Source organism: Notothenia rossii (genome assembly GCF_949606895.1).
Source record: "Notothenia rossii genome assembly, chromosome: 11".
Classification (NCBI taxonomy): domain Eukaryota; kingdom Metazoa; phylum Chordata; class Actinopteri; order Perciformes; family Nototheniidae; genus Notothenia; species Notothenia rossii.
In genome coordinates, this window is record NC_136910.1 from 45417310 (window position 1) to 45437451 (window position 20142).

Sequence of the window (20142 nt, forward strand, 5' to 3'; positions counted from 1 at the left end):
TACCTGTATACTGTGTGTGTATTAAACAAAAACACAAGCCAGAGTGAAAAACTGAATTTCCCCCTAAGGGGATTAATAAAGATTCATCTTCTTTATATTGTGTCTAAAGCCCTTCAATAGTGTTTTACTGTCAGAGTATATCGATTTTTTACCTTCACGGTCTACTGCATATTTTCTAGTGTTGTTTATTTCTACTCTTTAATATCTACTTATGTGCAATGTCATATTTTGTTGTTTTCTATGCTGCTGCAACGTAAACATTTCCCAATTTGGGATCAATAAAGTACCTCTTATGTTATCTCGATGTCTATCTATCCTGAGACTACACATAGCTGTGGGGCTGTTGTTTCCTTCTCATTTCAAAACATTTAATAAAGTAAAAACTGGCTCCTCTCCCTCATAAGACGCCCACTGAGCAATGCACACATTTTATGTAACAGTTCAAGTCATGAGGTTAGCATTGCCCTCTACCGAGCATTTGACTTAGTAATGATTTTACCTATTCATCAGGGTTTGAATAAACCTAAATATTGACTTAACTGGAGAAACATAACAATTATTGATGGAAAAGAACATTCATTTATTTGTTCTGTATTCAAGCACATAATAGGGATGGTTTCTGAGGAGAATAAAGGAATAAGAAAACCAGTATTCTCTGTTGTGTTGACTGACACGTCCAACAACAGTATCCCAATCGTCACATCCAACGCCTACATCATAATATTTGACAACTCTTTGCATTTCTGACAGCGATTTGACAGTCTAAAATGCATGTTGCAATAAAGAAGGTAAATGTATCCTCTTGTGATTCAAAATGAATCTTTTAAGCACAAAACAGTTCCCAGTTCCACCAAATTCAACCTTGTACAGGCTGTTGGATGTCCATATGACGGGAAACAGGTGATGATGAGAAGCGATGAAGACTTCTACTTGTTCTTCCTCCTCTTCAGGGCCTTCCACTCTCCCTCCTGAGTGGCTAAGCTTCCGAAGAGCTCCCTCACCTTCTTCTTTCTCTCCGAATCTCTGAAAGGCAGAACGAGTCGACAGTTAGAAGCTTTTACTAACAGAAGCATTTTAGAGAAGCATTTTGGTTCACTTCCTCATGGATCCTGGTGTTATGCGTACCTGTCCATGACCTCGTTGAGCTTCTCTCTGGCCAGGAAGCGCGTGTCCTTCCTGATCTCCCTCAGAGCGCCCTTGAACTCCTTCTTGTACTTGTGCTTCAGTCGCTCCCTCTCCCTCTCCTCTCTGTTGCTTCCACGCTTCTTTCCATAGTCCAATCTGAAAAATATTAAAGAAGCAGATTAGATATTTAAAGGGGGACCTATCATGCAAAATGCACTTTTTGATGTCTTTTATACATAAATATGTGTCCCAGGTGTGTCAGGGAACTCACGCAGCGTCAGAAAACAAAACCCTCTCTTTTCCTCCGTAGCCAAATCTCTAAAAACGGGGGTACAACGGAGCTGATCCAGATTTCCTGGATATGACGTAATATCAGAAACAATGCGCGAACTGTTTTGGACGTAATATGGTGTTTGTTTACATTAGCAAGCATCGCTAACACTCGCTCCATAGAGAACCGCAGTGACGCGTCCTAAAACCCAGAAGTAAGTTAGCATTTTTACCACTTCCGGTTCCTTCGATAAAGAGCAATGCAATTTCTCCATAGGATTTTGGAAAATAGCTCCAAATAAGGTCTGTGGTTGACACAAATTGAAGAGACAGATCACGTTTTGTTCTACGACATTAAATACATCAGCAGTGACCCCACTGGTGATTTCATTCATTACACCGAACACGTAAACACTCCCGCTAAGTTTGTTTGCCCTGTTCTGATTGAAAGCAAGTTTCTGCGCTCTTGCAAACTGTTAAAACAAAAGCTTCAACTTCTACAATTTAGAATCTGTATTTTTGAATATGGATCTTAAGTCGGCGTGACGTTGAAGCAGCGACCCTGCTGTAGTTCGTTTATAGCATAACGTTAGCATTTTGCTTCTGGCGACTAGATTTATGATTAGAAAATTATAAAAAGTAGTGGATATTATCCGTCTGAACAAAACGTGATCCGTTTCTTAAAAGTGTGTCAACCACAGACCTTATTTCCAGCTATTTTCCAAAATCCTATTGAGAAATTGCATCGCATGTTTGTCGAAGGAACCAGAAGGAGTTTACTTCCGGGTTTTAGGACGCGTCACTACGGTTCTCTATACTGTTTCAGAAATAATTGATGTGGTTTGGAACATGATATGGTGTTTAATCACGGCAGCATTTAGCTGTATCTGCCGGTAGAATTCTGAGCAGGCACAAGCTCCCCCTCCTCTTTTTTTCAAGCTAAGGACCCAGAATCAGCGTTTCTCTAACGGGGCTGAAATAGAGGGATATGAGGGATGTCTAAAATGCATGATCTGTTTGGTATTTTGAGCAAAATACATGTTTCTTTATATATTTCTATATATCTAAGGAGGCGTGTGGCACAGTGGATAGAGCCTTGGTGTTGGGATCAGGGGGTCACAGGTTCAAACCCCACTGCAGTCAGCATGTCGTTGTGTCCCTGGGCAAGACACTTCATCCCAAGTTGCTCCTGTGCGGATTGTCCACAGTATTGAGTATGTAAGTCGCTTTGGATAAAAGCGTCTAACAAGTGACATGAAATGTAATCTAAGACCCACAATATATGCCTAAAAATAGCATAATAGGAGACCTTTAAAACAGAGGCACAGTCAGCATCTCAGCTTTTGGAAATCATTTCAACACAAATGAAAACGTTTGTACTCATTTCACACTTACATTTCAACAATCTTGGGTGTGAGCAGCTTCAGAGGAATGGGCTTCTTCTTCTCTAAAACCAGCCGACTGTGGGCCGCAGGAACACCGCTGATGATCTCCAGGATCTCACTGTGGAGCTCCTGCAACAACACAAGTGTTATAAGTGAGAAAAAAACTGACAATATGATATGTTGAGAGAAAAATTGAAAAAGATAGATCTTGCTATTTCAAAACAAGTATGACACCAACCTTCAAAGGCTCTGGTAACGCTTGGGCTGAAAGATGTTTGGAAAGCAGCGTTCTGATTGGTTGGAAGATGTGTGAGAAAGACATGAGGTCTTTGTAGAGTAGGCAGCAGCGCTTCACCAAGTCCAAGCAGGTAGACAGACACGTCAACCTGCAGAGAGACAAAAACATGGATCAACATCTCGGTTTTATTTGGTCTTTGTCTGGTGTTATTAGCCTCCTTAGCAACAGCGCTATCACACCCATAGCACTCTGCATAGCAAAGGCATTAATGTGTCTTTTATTTGTAATGAGTTTGGTAAATGTGGGTTGTTCTTATGTGTTTTATAAAAAATGTGACACAGCCGTGCTTTGAGCTTGCTTTCTGAATGTTACGATGCCCGAAACATGCTGATTTTACGTGTCCTTTTTACCATGTCTTATCCGGGTGTCATTACTTTTGCATTTTTTGTTCATTTTGGAGAAATTAGTATACATTTAAATGTGATATGTTGGTTCTAGATGAAAGAGAACCATTAAATATTACAATGCATCCTGAGGGGGCCATGAATGTACCAAACCATCATGGGAATCCATCCAGTAATTGTCGAAAAATGAAACCCTTACCCTTGTAAAGGCAGAAATAAATCAAGGGATCATGAAAAGAGAGGATTATTCATCAGAAAAATAGATGTCTGTACAAAAAGCTTGTGCTAATCAATCTGGACCAAAGTGGTGGCACGACAAACAGACAGGCCAAAGATTAAAAAAAAATATTTAATGAGCGAGAATCAGTGGGCTTAACAGAATGGAGAAAAAAAAGTTCACAGCAACACTGAGCAACCTGACGGCCAGAAGAGATGCATAACAGTTAGAAGCTCCTTCTACCGTTTGTAGTAGAAGATCTATTCCAAAGTCCCCAAATAGATCACATTAAGAAACTTTGGCATTTACACAGTGAACACTCTGTTCTCCTCCACCCAGATGCTGCTATACCTTAGCAGTAATTAACACACACACACACACACACACACACACACACACACACACACACACACACACACACACACACACACACACACACACACACACACACACACACACACACACACACACACACACACACACACACACACACACACACACACACACACACACACACACACACACACACACACACACACACACACACACACACACACACAGAGAGAGAAGATGGCCCCCAGGTGTGAGGAGCAGGAGGAACACGCAGCAACAAGATATGGCTTCACAGAGTAGAGGCAAGCATCCGTGTGATTTATTGAGATTTCACATACTATAACAGCTGCTGCTTTGAAAAGAAAGCATTGGATCAATTTGTCTATGCTCTCTTGAAATGATTCGACAGAAAATTCCGATTTATTTGAATTTCTAATCGTTCTATCCGATGTTAAATACATAAATGATTAAAATGCACTTCTTTCTTTGACAAATAAAGTAATTTCTCTCCGGCACAATCTGTTTGAATCTGTTTCTGTATTCATTTTCGTTGGGTAGAAATACAAATGTATATTCCCAGGAATAATCGTGGTCTGCTGAAGCCTGTTTGCATGCTCTGCTTTGAGCCCACACACCAGCTGCTGTGTGAAAGCACGCTGCGACTCATCAGTCACGCGAGTGGCTGTATCAGCGCTGAGCCGTACCGTCTGCACAGGTAAACACAGTGTGACGGCTTATCTCCAACACATTACATGTAAATCACTGAAAACCCTGACAGCACCACAGGAAATGCACATTAATATGAAACTATATAACGCAAATGGTTAAAGAAGGATATGTGTGAGTGCATTTGTCCTGTTTGCAATAGAACAAATTAGCTTTCGTCTTTTATTAAAAAGGTAACTCATCTGCCATTCCTCCTCTCTTGTTTTTTTGGTTCGAATATTCTGGTCCAAACTGATTGTGAGAATCTGTGTGAAGACAAAACGTTTTCTCACTTCATCCCCCTCCCTCTATTCCTCCTGGGCCTATAATGGAGTGCCACCGGGTCCTAAAACCCGGATGTAAGCTGCGCATGGGTTCCTTCGATCCTATCATAAATCTATCCATTCGATTTATGATTCGAAAATGATAAAAGTAGGGTAGACATGTGGAGATTATCTGACTGAACAAAACGGGATCCGTCTCTTAAATGTGTGTCAACCACAGACCTTATTTCGAGCTATTTTCCAAAATCCTATGGAGAAATTGCATTGCTTTTTTGTGGAAGGAACCCATGCGCAGCTTACTTCCGGGGTTTAGGACGCGTCACTCTGACACTGTGATGTCTCAGAGCAAGTGTTCACTCCTGTGAATACCTGGTGAGGGTACACACTCAATTCTGAATGGCCTATCGAGGTATTAGGAAATCTGTGCAGCCTGCATGTCTCTGTCGGTCAGCGGTATATACAGACGGGTATGCACAAACATTGATCACATGCCCACATTACATTAAATGATGTACGAGTTTCTCCAGCCCATACAGGCTGTGAAGACATCCCTTCCAAAAAATGTTCTCCAATGATAGAGAGTAGGTGGGAAAAAACCCTCCTCCTCTAATGAAGCTAAAATTAAACCTCAGCTACATGAGAAAAATCCAGTGGGGATCTTCCAAAGTTAAGTGTTTTAACTCTACAAAATGTTGTAGAAATTCTCAGTCACCACCAACCAGGGGCGGACTGGGGGGGAAAAAGTGGCCCGGGGATTAATTTACAGACAGGCCCACTTAATGCGCGGCATGTATGCGCGACGAAAGTATGTTACTGAACAAAAAACCCTATGCATTTTATATTATTTTGGACCATTATTCATATAGTAATCGCATTACCCGAGCCCTTGAGTTGCCTAGAGCAAAATATTTACAGCATATCTTTTTTGATTTGAATGTTAACAGATCATTGATGCAATAACATTTTGACCCAAGGAATAAAACATGGGCGTAGGAAGCATCCTCAATGTGGGTGAGACAATTTAACAGTGGGTGTGGGCAGGTGGTGAACCTCATGCATCAATCTGGTGCACTTTTGAGAGCAAAATTAGGGACTAAATCTATGGATACATCTATCAACACCCATATGAAACAGAACTGTAAACAGATTTAGTTTTTCTTTCAACATTTATTTGAACAGCAAGTGGAGGCAAAAGTGACTTCACCCAAAACAATAAACCTGCTAGCTAGCCTAAACTCAGTAACAGAATGTGGGAAACACGTTCTTCTCCACAGCCGCGCGACCTCTGAGTCAGACGTCATTTCCCCCTTTTCTATCTTACGGGTACAGCCACTCCCCCTGAACCCCGTTCTGCTCTCCCCAACGGGAGTCTGCTCTTCTAGTGGCATCTCGCGATCGGCTTGTTGGAAACCTCTGAATTAAATTATCAAGCCACTTCAAGTCAGAAGGCTCAAGTCCAAGTCAAGTCCCGAGTCATTGGTGTTCAAGTCCAAGTCGAGTCGCAAGTGTTTTGTGATTTTGTCAAGTCGAGTCCAAAGTCATCAAATTGGTGACTCGAGTCCAAGTCATGTGACTCGAGTCCACACCGCTGCTGTATACACAAACTATACAAAAACGCCTTTACGCTTTGGAGCTTGTTTATCCATCCGTAAGCAACTGCCAGCTAGGTCTCTCAGTCACTCACTCCTGATCGTTCACTGCGCAGTGACAGCTGCTACGGGCCTGATGTATGAACGTGAAACTATCTGATAGATAGAACATAGGTAGCCTATCAAAACGGCCCAGGGAGTGGCCGGAACACTTACAAATGTGGGCCGGTAGGATATTGGCAACAAAAAACAAAACAATTTATTTTATTTTTTTTGGCCCTCCGGCCCACGCACAGCACCGGCCCACCGGGAAAACTATAGGTTACTTACGTAACCCCATTTCTCATTCATAACACTCCGTTCGATGTCTCACTATGGGATGCGCCTCAACGCGTATGCAAACAGAAGCATCAATCTCATTACACCAATCCTGATTGGCTGGTGATCTTGACGTCTACGTCAGGGAATCCACCCACCCTATAAGTAGCTTGCGCTACGACGCAGCGTCATTCAAAATAAGCACCTCTTCTCGCTTCGCCTTAGCAAGAAGGGCCGTCTGGTGAGACATCTCACTTCATGGTACTCTGAGAACTGGGGTTACGTAAGTAACCTATAGTTCTCATTCATAACACTCCGTTCGATGTCTCACTATGGGATATTGAAACTCCCGTATTGCTAGACATGTTTATCTCGAAAATCACCAAAACAACCAGAACTTAACAGGTAGAACCCTGTCTCAACACGGGGCCCAGCACTGCGCGGGCCACACTTGGAGCAGAGACATCTAGCCTGTAAAAGCGGACAAAAGTTAGCGGTGAGGACCAGCTCGCTGCTGCACAAATGTCTTTGATGGAAACACCCTTGAAAAAAAGCCCAGGATGTAGCCAGTCCACGAGTAGAATGAGCACGCAGGCCCGTTGGTGCCTGCAAACCCTGACTCGTATAAGACAGAGCAATCGCTTCCACAATCCAGTGGGAGAGCCGTTGCCTAGCCCAGGATATAAAGAGTTGGTCATTGCAATGAAACTCTTTTGACCTGTCCATATAGGTGCGTAAAGCACAAACTGGACACAGCAAATTCGGCCGCTGTTCCTCAGAGGAACACAGCGGCGGAGGAAATGCCACAATGTCAATGGGGGTACGTGAGCCAACCACCTTAGGTATAAAGGCAGGGTTTGGCTTCAGCAACACTCTCGTTTGCCCCGGGGCAAACTGAGTGCATGAAGGATGTACAGAGAGCGCATGAATGTCACTGACTCGCTTGGCAGATGCCAGAGCCAGTAACAGCACTGTCTTCAGTGACAGGAGGTCGAGTGAGCCCATCTAAAACCACTGCCAAGTCCCATAAGGGCACCAGTGACCTGGAAACAGGGAGGAACCTGCGAGCCCCTTTCATAAAACGGCAGACCAAAAGGATGTTGGCTAGCCGTCTTTCCCTCAAAGCCCACATGGCATGCAGCAATAGCAGCCAGGTACACTTTGATCGTAAAGAAAGCTCTGTGTTTATCAATTAGGTCCTGTAGAAATGATAGAATCACCCCGACAGGACATTGAAAAGAGATGTCCTTTTTGAAGGCACCACTCCTCAAATACCCTCCACTTACAGTCATAGAGAGACCTGGTGGAGGAAGCTCTTGCACTCTGAATAGTGTTTATCACCTTCTGAGGGAGCCCCACTGTATTCAGATTGTACCACTCACGGGCCAGGCCCATAGCGCCAAGCGCTCTGGGTGTGGGTGAAAGATCGTCCCCCCCAGTGGGAGCTGCCACGGCTGCCCGCACAGCAGCTGATATATCTCCGCCAGCCAGTACATTGCAGGCCAGTGCAGAGCTATCAGGATCAGTGTGTGGCGTTGTTCTCTCACTCTGGCCAGAGTTGGGGGTATCAGAGCCAGGGGTGGGAACGCGTACAGAAGGACCGGAGGCCAAACGTGTGCGAGCGCGTCCACGCCTAACGGTGCGTTTAAATCGCGCATTGAAAAGAACAGCTGACATTGAGCATTTTCTTTTGATGTGAACAGATCTACCGCGGCTCGGCCGTAACGCACCCACAGCTGAATCACAACCATTGGATGTAGAGTCCAGTCTGCATATAGTGGTGCACCTCTGGACAGCAGATCTGCCCCGAGGGTCATCACTCCTGGTACGTGTGTCGCTCTCAGAGAGAGGAGACGTCCGCAGCTCCATAAGATCAGTTTGCGTGCCAGCATGTGTAACTGGAGAGAACGCAAACCCCTTGGCGGTTTATATACAATATTGTGGTCGTGTTGTCTATCCTCACGAGGACATGATGTCCTCTGAGAAAAGGCAGAAAGCGTTTTAGGGTGAGGAACACCGCTAAAAGCTCCATATAATTTATGTGTGACCGTTGGAGGTCTCTGCTCCAGAGACCCCTCACAGGTCGACCTTCGTATATACCCCCCCAGCCCGTCAGACATGCGTCTTTGGTCACCACCTTCCGCGATAGGACAGCACCCATAGGCACGCCCCGTACTAGAAAAAGTCGGGTGTAGCCAGTGGCGCAGTGCGATTACACATTTCATAGAGACCATCACTCTCCGCGCGCCATGACGCGGGGTCCAGTCTGAGGGCAGCTACCCAGCGCTGACACTCGCTCATGTGTAAGTGTCCCAGTCGTACCACCAGGATGGTTGACGCCATGAGTCCCAGTAACCGCAGACATGATCTGAAGAGAACATATTTGCGTAGCCGGAAATGAGCGAGGCAAGCTCTGAAGGCTTTCACTCTTTCTGCTGACAGGCGGGCTGTAAAGGGCACCGAATTCAGCTGTAGGCCCAGGAAGAGTAAAGTCTGGGCTGGGGACAACATGCTCTTTTCTGTGTTTATTACGAAACCCAGATCGAGCAGGTGTTTTATGAGGACATTCGTCTGCGTAATAGCCTCTTGCTCCGACTGTGCGAGAAGCAGCCAGTCATCCAGATAAGTTGGCAAGCGAATACCCTGTTGTCTTAACGGGGCTATCGCGGCTTCCGTACACCGTACAAACACTCGCGGGCTGAAAGACAGACCGAAGGGAAGGACTCTGTACTCGTAACAGACACCCTGAAAGGCGAACCTCAGATATTTCCTGTGTGGGTAATATACTGGGATGTGGAAATACGCATCTTTCAGGTCGACTGATGTGAACCAGTCGTTCTGGCGCACGAGACGCAACAGAGATGTGTGAGTGAGCATTCTGAATTTGTATCTTTTGAGATATTTGTTCAGAGCTCTCAAATCTAGTATAGGCCGAATTCCATTCCCTCCCCGTTTGGGAACGAGGAAATACTTGGAATAAAAGCCGCTCTGACTCTGTAGGGCAGATATTATCGATATAGCCTTCTTTTCTAGTAGCGAGAAAATCTCTTGCTCTAGAATATGGGCCGACTCTCCCCGGGCTTGTGAATATAGAATGCCCGAGAAGCGAGGGGGGGTGACAGCGAATTGGAGCCTGTAGCCCCGTGTTACTGTCTTGAAAACCCAAGCAGAATTGTTGAGCATCTTCCACTTTTCGATTCTTAAAGATAGCGGAGATGTCACATCTCTGTCGTCTGCCATCTGTGTCTTCATTTGTTGTGTTATGGGGCCCTCTAGTGTCTGAACACGGTGGTACCCCAGGTTGACAACCCCGGCCGACACTGCACATGCGCGTGGCGGTGGTCCCTTCACAATCCTGTCTAATGTCCGCCTTTTGAGAGAGGCCGTAGCCGCTCTCAAAAGAGGGGTAGACGACAGACTGTTTATTGTTTTTATTGTTTTTCTTTTCATTTTTATTGACTGCGCCCTTGGCTTCAAGCCTGGAAACGACAGTGGAAAATGATTTATTAGGAAACAATAATGATGACGTGTTTGTGTGACTTAAACAGGCAGCGGAACTTGCTGTCTTTGATGTTAAGTCCATTTCCCTTATGGCGCGAACTTGAGGATGACGTTCTGGCATCACTCGAGGTGGCAGGAAGATGGGGGCATGATGGCACCCCGAAAACACATGAGCATCTAACACTGGAATGTGTTCTGGAGCTGGGGAACATGGAACTTCCAGCTCTCTCGTCGAGGAGAGGTGAACTGCCCTCGGGAACAATAGGCATGTCCAGAACATCCTCTTTTTCCCGGTCTGGAAGGTTCGTCAGGTTGAGCCACCTGGCTCTCTCCTGTACCACCATAATTCCCAGTGCTTTACCCGTGGCTTGGACTGCACAGCGCTGCACACGGAGGCAAATGTCCGTGATCGCTGCGATCTCGTCCCACACGGCAGGCTCAGGTTTGCTCGACAAGTCTTCGCAGAGCTCCGCCTGGTCGGCGGTCAGCAGCGAGGAGACGTTGAGTGCCCTGGCGGACAAAGCTGCGGCTTTATAGGCCCGTTCGGTCATCGCTGACTGAAAACGGTCTGCCTTTGCCGGTAGCGTGGGGTTCCTGCTCGGTGTCGAAGCCAGCCTCGGTTGGAGGTGGGCTGCCACCAGCGGTTCCATGGGCGGCATGCGTAGCAGGCCGAGCCTCTTCATACCGTCACAGTCCAGGGAGGAGGCACCCTGGATTGGGGCCTTGTTGCTGAAAGGGCGGTCTTTCCACGAGACCGACACCTCGTCCAGCATCTCCGGAAAGACTGGAAGGAGCTGCCTCTTCGTCCTCGCTGCTTGGGACAATTGCTTCCCCTCGTAGCGAGATCTGGAGGTCTCCTTGGCCACTTCAGGCCATGGGATGTCCAGCCTGGACGCAGCGCGTTGACACACGGCCTGCAAGTCCATACTTAGGCAGGGCGAAGCTGGTGTGCCCGGGAGAGCGGACATCGCTCCCGGCTTTGCAGCCTGAGCCGATGAAAACGAAGATGTCATCCGAGTGCTCATCCGAGTCGGACAGGAGGAACTCAGAGACATCCTCTTCTTCCTCCATATAGTCCAACTCCAGGACATCCTCCGCGGGTGGAACCATGGTGAGGTCCAGTTGGGAGCCCCAGCTTAACACAGCGCGGGGCTCCGCTCTCGCGGCTCTTGCCGCCACCGGACCCCAGCCTGACACGGCGCGGGGCTCCGGTTCAGCGGCTGCCGCTGTTATTGAGCCCCAGCCTGACACAGCGCGGGGCTCAATCTCTGCGGCGGACGCCACCATGTCTTGATTGCCGGCCGGCGAATCAGCGGACATGAGGGGGTCCTGTCCCGACAAGCTAGCTTGACGTGCTAGCCGTCGGCAGAGGCTCTTAAGGGTGAAGTGGGCACAATGCCCGCACGAGCCGGGGTTATCGATAGCCTCCTGGGCGTGTTCCAGCCCGAGGCAGGACGAGCAGACCTGGTGTGAGTCTGTGCCTGAGATCTTAAACCTGCAGCCGCATAGCCGAGCCTCCGAGTCCCTTACTCCTCTGGTGTGAGGGAGAGAAGGGTCCATCTTTGTTCGCCGGGGTGTCGGCGTGGAGTGGACACGCTAGTAACAGGTACGTTACTGAGAAAAACATCCAACCTTGTCGTTAATCCGAAAGGAAAAAGTGGCAGCGTAGATTTTATTCTTAAAAGAATATCAACTGGTGTGTTAATACCTTTTGTTTTTATCTCCGTCTCCTCTGGTGTGAGAGAGAAAAGAGAACGTCCTCGCTACCGTGGTGTCGGTGTGGAGGGAAGAAAAACTAGCAACAGGTATGTTACTAACTTGAAGAAAAAATCAAACCTTACCGTAATTTCGAAAGAAAGAAACGGCGAAGCAGATTACAATATTAACTGGTGTGTTAATATTGTTCCGTGTTCTTGCAAAGCAAAAAAGTAACCGGCAAGCGCCCGTCGACCGAATGTTAGCTTTGGGTTCAGTCTGTGGACCGTTAAGCTAGCCCGGCTACTGATAATTCGAGATGTGCTCTGAAGCGAGAAGAGGTGTTTGAATGACGCTACGTCGTAGCGCAAGCTACTTATAGGGTGGGTGGATTCCCTGACGTAGACGTCAAGATCACGAGCCAATCAGGATTGGCGTAATGAGATTGATGCTTCTGTTTGCATACGCGTTGAGGCGCATCCCATAGTGAGACATCGAATGGAGTGTTATGAATGAGAACTCCCGGTATTCCCAATGGCCAGTCCGCCCCTGCCACCAACGCGTCCGCCCCAAGCATTTTCCCTTGATATGTTGTAGGATAGACTTGGAAAACATTTCTAAAAACCTATCGTTAAATAAAAATAGTGTTTCAAGAGTACAGTTAGCCTACTTAGTTAATTCTATACAACGACGGAAGATTAGTAATTACTGATCGTCTTGTTTTTTTGCTATATATAACATTTTGTAGAATACTGTAAAATAGATTTCTTGTCCGTTCCCTCCTACCTGTGATGGTCTTTGTCCAGATTATTTTTCAGCTCCAGGTGTTGGGCCGCAGACAGTGGAAGGCTCTTCAGGCTCCAGCTCTTGCAGGACTCAGAGTCTGACACCACCAGCAGATCACTGCACTTCCCTGAAGGCCTGAAGGGCAGCACCACGATGTAACCTGCATGACAGAGGTCAAAGGGCATGAGAGCGGAGTACCCTACTAATTGAGTAGTATTTAAATGAGTGGTTAAACGCAAGTCCTTTTTGGATTTGACGAGTGTCTTTATTTATGAAATCAACTTCTTTTGATTAGTAAGCAGAACAAATTATGCTTGATAGAGTCGTTGATATGTGCCGTTAAACATGATAGTGCGTGTACCTAGAGAGGTCTTGTCCTGTACAGCCAGATGTAGCGTTCCAGACAGGAAGTTGATGAGCTCAGGCAGGAAGCGCTTTGAAAAGGAGACGTACTCCACCGCCAGACAGCACAGCACTAACCCTGACGTCACGTCCTGTAGGGATCTCACTGGACACTGAAGACACACAAAATACACACAGAAACTAATTAAGGCAAATTTGCTAAAAAAAGAACAGACATCCATTTTTTTGGCAATCATCTAACATAATTACCATGCAATATTTTAAAAGATAGGAAAACAACAGCGGAGCTTTATGTGCTTTTGAAAACTTCATTTTTGTGAGAAAATCCACACAAAAATGACTAGTGATAGCAGGAAGGCTGAATTGAAACAGAATGGGGTATGGCGAAATCTCCCTAGAAGCCAGTACAGTGAAAACATTTAAAAACAAGCTTTGAATATACTGACAATAACAAAAGACTTTGTGTACCTTGGTGAGAGCCTGGCTGATGTACAGCAGCGCAGGAGTGGTGACCGGGTGTCTGAAGTCTGACGTAGGAAACAGAAGGGCTGTCAACTTCAGATAGACGATCTGAAACACAAAAACAAAACATCCTCAAGCTGCATTTGTCATAAACTAAGGAATAACCTTTTCCATTTAACAACAATAGCAAAGGCAACATTTCATCTGATAACCAAAGGGGGCGTTTTCTAAAGAAAAATACAATTGAGGAAGAAACACTAGAATAAAACATCCAGCAAAGATAAAATAGTATTGTATATGTAAATTCAAATCTCACTACATTTTAATTTTGACTTTATTGTAATCCCCTCACATGCCAGAATGTCAACTAACATATAAACATCTCAAATCTACTTCCACCGTAGTGAACATTCAACATGTTTTCACTATTCACTGCAGTGCATACCATGTCTAGTGTTGGGAAAGGAAGATGCCCTTTGATCTCGAGCACCTCCTCCGTGCTGTGTCCAGCGTCTCCCAGGATGCTTTGCATGGTCTTACAGGCTGCTTCCGGAAACATCTGACACAAAGTGTACAACTCTCTACACGGAGAGAGAGAGAGAACAAGAAGGAATGATCAGGTGTGTTTCATTTCTAGGACAAAAAACATTTGAAGCACAAGAAGGAAAGCCACTTTTTGAACTCACGGTATGAGCTTATCAATGGTGGTGAGTTCAGGGGGACTCCTGGTGGCCAGATCTTCAACGTACTCTAAAAGGAAGCCTAACAGTTTCTGAGACAAACGGATAATATTTAGAGTTCATACTGCACCAAACGCACCCTAAAACTGGCAAAAGAGACAGCACAACACAGAAGAGAATATGCAGCCTACTATAGCGTACCTGCAGCTTGAGCTTATTGCCTACAGCCAGACTAGCATGGTTGCTTTTCTGAGTCCTGGCCACGATGATGCGCTGGTTGTCGGGGGTGTGACCCTGCAGCAGATCCTTCAGGTCGCTAAGGCTCTCTGGAGCTACAAACACAGAGAATGGTGGTCATATAGATCAGATTTACTCAAAAAGCAGAAATGTCTCAGAGATCAACTCTGATAGAGAATGAAAGTAAAACAAATAAAAGAAATAAAAGTAGTTTTCTTTACTTTTCGTTGACATTTTATTTATGGTTGTTGTGTGTAGTTACCAGTGAATGTGTACGGGAGTTCTGCCTTTGCGGCCTCCTGCTGGGCCTTCAGCTCCTCTTTGCTCAGACTCGGTTGGGCGCTGGTCTCCTCTTCCTCCTGTTGTGTCTCCTCATCCTCGCTTTCTTGCTCGGATTCAAGGTCAGAGTGCGCATCTTCTTCTTCTTCACTACTGCCCTCCTCCTCCTCCTCCTCCTCCTCCTCTTCATCCTCCTCCTCCTCTTCTTCATCTCCCTCTTCTGCCTCTGATTCCTCCTCCTCTCCCTCTTCTTCCTTTCCATCCTTATCTTCCCCTTTCTCCTCTTCAATGTTCCATTTTCCATCCTGGACACAAAATGAATTAGTTAAAATCACATTCTGTATTAACCTTTAAAGAACAAAGGTGAAGAATATTCCAGAAATAAACTGGTTCTTTATCAAAGAAACCCTTCTTCTAGCTTTGCGTTGTCCCTTACCTGGTAAGAAAGGGTCTTCTGGTCGTCCTTATCCAGGATGAAGCCGTCGTTGAGGTCATCAGCTGACATGTGAGTCTGACTCTGTGAACTCTCCACGACCTGATCTCCCATCATCCTCCTCAGACGGTCCGCCTGGAGAAAAACAGAGCAAAGGAAATCTATTAGAACAACTATCGTAAAGTAGAGATATCCCGATCCGATCACGTGATCGGGGATCGATGCCAATCACGTGATTTTCAAAAGATCGGAATCGGGAGAGAAAAAATCGGGGATCGGGATTTTTTTTTTTTTTTTAAATACTTTTTTTAAAATTTTGTATTCAATGTTGCAAAACAAAAATGACAATGTTCAAGTCTTAAAGTCATCCTGAGGCCTTAGTTTTGGTTTCAAATTACACAACATCATGTATGTGTGGCTTCTTTGGGGCTTGTTTTCATAGACCTGGTTGCTTATTTCTCTCAAATCTGGCAACAGAGTGGGCAGGGTGCAGTGTCTAATTGTAGCAGTAAGCTAACGAGTACTGAAAGCTTTATTTTGTTTTGATCCAATGCTGTACAACTAAACTGATCCAATGCTGCTGTGAAAAAAAGAAGCTATATCCATGCTGGATAGAATATCCAATTTAAATAAAAAAATAACCTTAAGGGACAACTTGAATGCTTTTTTTCTCTTAATGCATTGCATAAAGATCGGATCGGGAAAAATCGGTATCGGCAAATTGTCAAAATCAAATGATCGGAATCGGATTGGGAGCAAAAAAAGGTGATCGGGACATCCCTATCGTAAAGTATTAAGTATGACAAAACAGCTGTCCTGTGATGCTAAGATAAATACCTCTAGTTTCTGCAGCTTCTCCCTCTCCTCCCGGGCGACCTCCTCGGGGGTCTTCAGCTTCTCTGAGGGCTGAGCCTTCATCTCGAACACGAGCTCTCGGACCATCATGTCATACTGTTCCAACTGGAGATGCACAACGGAGAGAGAACAACGAAGTGTCAGGCTCTGCCACTGACATCTTTCAGGTCATTTCATGGTGAAACATACATTTTTCAAAAGAAGATCTCTTTTATTTGTCCCAGTGGGGAAATGTACCTTGGGCTTCTCCTCTTCAACACGTTCCGCTCTGGGAATCTTCTTCACCATCAGAGCCTGGATGGTCTTCCAGTCGTGATCCAGTTTCTCCGTGAGCACCTGCGATTCCTCTTTCTGCACCTGTCGGTCTCGCTGAATACAAATGGAAGAAGTTAATGTCTTTAAGATATAAGGCTGATGGGATGCGCTTTATATAATTTGTCTTACTGTTAATAACTCCCATTAAAAAACAAAACCAAAAAAAAGTGTCAGTACCTCCAAACTTCCCTAGCTTGTGGATTAATCATTGGTTCCTACAAATTAACCTTTCAAAAGCAGTTAGCTTATAAATACTCATTTGTATTACAAATGCATTTACTTCCCTTAAACAACAGCTTTTTGCCAAAATTAAAACAAACAAGAGTAAATGGTGTCTTTATTTTGGACTATTTCCAGGTGTGGATGTGCTGCACTTTTTTTTTTTTACAGAAGCAAGACGTAAAAGCGACTATGTTGTCAATGTCATGTCAATGTTGAACAGGATGAAAAGGTCATTGTGAAACTAATTGATCACAGTTCATGTCGTCGGCTCACCTTCTCCTGCTTGGACTTCTGGATGAGCTCTTCAATCAGCTCTTGTCTGGATTTGGCCCTCGGGGCTCCTTCTTCCCCCCCCTCCTGGTCCCCTGATGTTTTCCTTCTGAGGAGACCCCCTCCTCCAAAGTGGGTAGCAGTCAGCTCGGCTAGATGAGAAAGAGAAATAGTGTCACTATTATGAACTAGCTATCTATAACATAGCTTAAAACATCCAGTTGGTGGCTGGGAACGATTAACCCTCAAATTAACAACCACTACGTTCATAGAATTAAGTTGCAATCATATAAAGTTGCTATATGTATGTTTCTAGTTTTTAAATTGCAACACACAGATTTCTGTACAAATATTGACAAGGTTTGACCATGGCAGGCTTGACTGAAGAAGTAAACACAAACAATCAGATGCTGAATAATTATAAGCTTCTTCACAAACAACTGCAGCTCTGAACATCTGGTGTTAGCAGAAATGCTCACCTGACAGAAGACCTTTCTCTTCTGATTCATCATCACTATTCACGTTGTCATTGAATTTCTCCATCTCAGCCAGCGACTGGCCGTAATGGGTCAACTCCTCCTCCTCGTTCAGGTTGTACACATCCTTCTTGTCATGGTTACGCTGAACAAAAAAACAAAGATTGTCTGAGAGTGTGGTAAACATAGTGACATTTGTTGCGAGAGTAATGATTAATCCTGTTACATTTCAAAAGTTACAGAAGGAACAGACGCGGTAGGGACAAACGGACCTTAGGCAGTAATGTTACTAAATGCACATCATGACATCACTGACCTGTCTCTCCATGGCGAACCTCTGCAGGATTTTGTCTTCTGGTGCCATATTGGTGTCATACTCCCCAAAGCGTCTGTCAATGAATTTGCTGGACTTGCCCTTCTGTTTGTATTCCTTCAGGAGGGTGTCTTTTCTCTACAGATCCAAAACAAAAATTGCATGTGATTTATATCCATAAAACATTACAGAAATGTCCTCTTTGAGTAAGAATGTTCATGCTTCACTGATCAGACCTGACAAGCAGAGAAACGATAAATAGATGCATACAAAAACATAAATAATAACAGCATTGAATCGAGTGTGCAGCCTAAACTGTAAACCTCACTTTAATTTTTTAGTGCCTGCAAAGCTCTTTCCTCTTTCCTGCAGAGAATCCCTCTCTCAGCATGATACTGTGAGCACCAGGCTTCACAGCACAGAAAGTGTTAAATGGATGATGAGCCGTGACCCAACATGGCTGACAGATACAGTGCTACAGTAGAAGAACTTTCATTTATATATCATTTTACCAGACTGCAGAATATTCTCTGTTTGTAGAATGAACACCAAACCTTTGTTCCTCTGAGTAAACATCTGAAATATATTATCCCTCATTTAAAATCTCACTGTTTGTTTATTTTATTTTTTCACTCGGGCAAATAACTAACCAAACACTCTAGACCAAATTAATTATATAAAAATATGCTATTGATCTTGTGTTATGCAGCTTATGTTAAACATGTTCTTAGTTTATATGAAGTGCTGTAAAAATCACTAATGGTGTGTATATGAGTGTAGAAACAGAAGGTGGCTGAATTTGTTTTGATTCTATAGTCCCTTGCAGAGGGAGAAGCTGGTTAATGTGTAAGAAATATAACATGAGATTTCCTCTTACCTTATTAATGGCTTTGGATCGAGACACACCAGGCAGACCCACATCATGCTTGGATTTCTGCCCCAAAATTTCAAATTTCTTCCTGTTGATCTTCACTTCAAAGGGGTTGTTTTTGATCTCAGTAGAGGTCTTGGTTTTGCGAACCTTGTCAGCCATGCTCCTCTTCTTTGGCACCTTCCCCATCTGTAACAGATACAATTTATTTATAATTGACAACACTGACATTTACGACCCTGATCATCTGAGGGACTGAATTAAATGTCTGATTATATAAACAATTAAGTATTAAATTAAATGACATTTTGAGTTGTTGCTGCTATAACACATATCTCCTGCATGAGTTAAGTCTGGTTACTAGTTACACTGGTTAACGTTAGCTAACAGCTAGCCTTGGGGGCATGTTAGTTAACAATACATTTAATAGGTGCCTGTAACATATCCATAGAAGCAGAAGTATTACATGGGATGATGTCAAGTAATACGAGCAAAAATGCAAAAACTGGAGCTACTTTATAGCTAGCTAGCTTCATTTGAGGAGTCAACCGCTTGTAAACAAACGGACACAGACGCAGCGTTTACCTTCCAGCCGGATTGAGGAGTCGAGTTATTAACTCCAGAGGGAAGAAAACATGAGGCAATAAGCCTCAGCCAACTGGAAATGTAATAAACAACACTTTAAACGTTTACTCTCCACGTTGTTTCCATTTCCAGCGTGCACAAGATTCAGGTCAAAGTTGAAAACAAGAAGGAAGCAGATAAGAGTGACGCAGATTCCCCACAGCGCCCCCAGCGATGGAAATTATATACAAGGACCTACGTAGGCTACATTTACTGCTGTAGTTAAAGGGAAGGTTACACGTTCATGTACCATTTCATAATAAGTACTTTAACTTTTTCTTGTACTTTTACTGAATGTATGACCTTTACTTGTGAGATAGTATTCTACTCTGTTGTGTTGCCACTTATATAGAAGACCTGAGTATCCACTTCCACCACTGAATACACTTTACTGATAACCTTTACATCCATTATCAATCTCTTCTCTGCCAACTGGAAAACTCATTATTTCAGTCCAATGCACTTGAAGTGGCCCACCCATGAGTAAACTGGATATTAATATTACATTACATAAATAGAGACAGATATTCAGGAGATGCAACACTGCAACAAAGTGTTTAACCAGGTGAACATGATGTTAGCCTATGGCGTTAGCATGATGATGTGAGCATTTGGCTCAAGAACAGCCGCACAGATGCTAACTGGAGATTCAATAAGCCCAGTGGCCATACTGTATTAATACCACACCAGGCCATGACATCATGGTAAATAAATACTATACCTAATGAAAGGATTTATTTCTACTATTTTAGACATTCTTGATGTATAGGCCTATTTATTTGACTAACTCACCAGTTATCCAGCATGATTCCCCTTTATATACTTCGAATGTTGACTCACATATGATTGAGCACTGATGGAGATGGCTCACAGTATTATTCTACATTTCCAC

The 20142-nt window shown here is 44.4% G+C and overlaps 1 protein-coding gene across 1 annotated transcript; it reads right to left on the reverse strand.

Annotated features, from left to right (window-relative positions):
- Positions 1–556: 556 nt before the first annotated feature.
- nop14 (NOP14 nucleolar protein homolog (yeast)) lies at positions 557–19388 on the reverse strand. Its single transcript, XM_079659416.1, has 19 exons — positions 19212–19388; positions 18633–18815; positions 17759–17893; positions 17446–17587; positions 16970–17118; positions 16397–16528; positions 16142–16264; positions 15308–15439; positions 14855–15176; positions 14557–14687; positions 14362–14447; positions 14121–14256; positions 13682–13783; positions 13212–13365; positions 12851–13010; positions 3019–3166; positions 2791–2909; positions 1126–1281; positions 557–1023 (listed from the first exon to the last, which is right to left on the reverse strand). Exons 2-19 carry the CDS (start codon positions 18813–18815, stop codon positions 927–929), a joined length of 2607 nt encoding a protein of 868 aa, XP_079515542.1. The 5' UTR covers positions 19212–19388; the 3' UTR covers positions 557–926.
- Between the last annotated feature and the right edge of the window lie 754 nt (positions 19389–20142).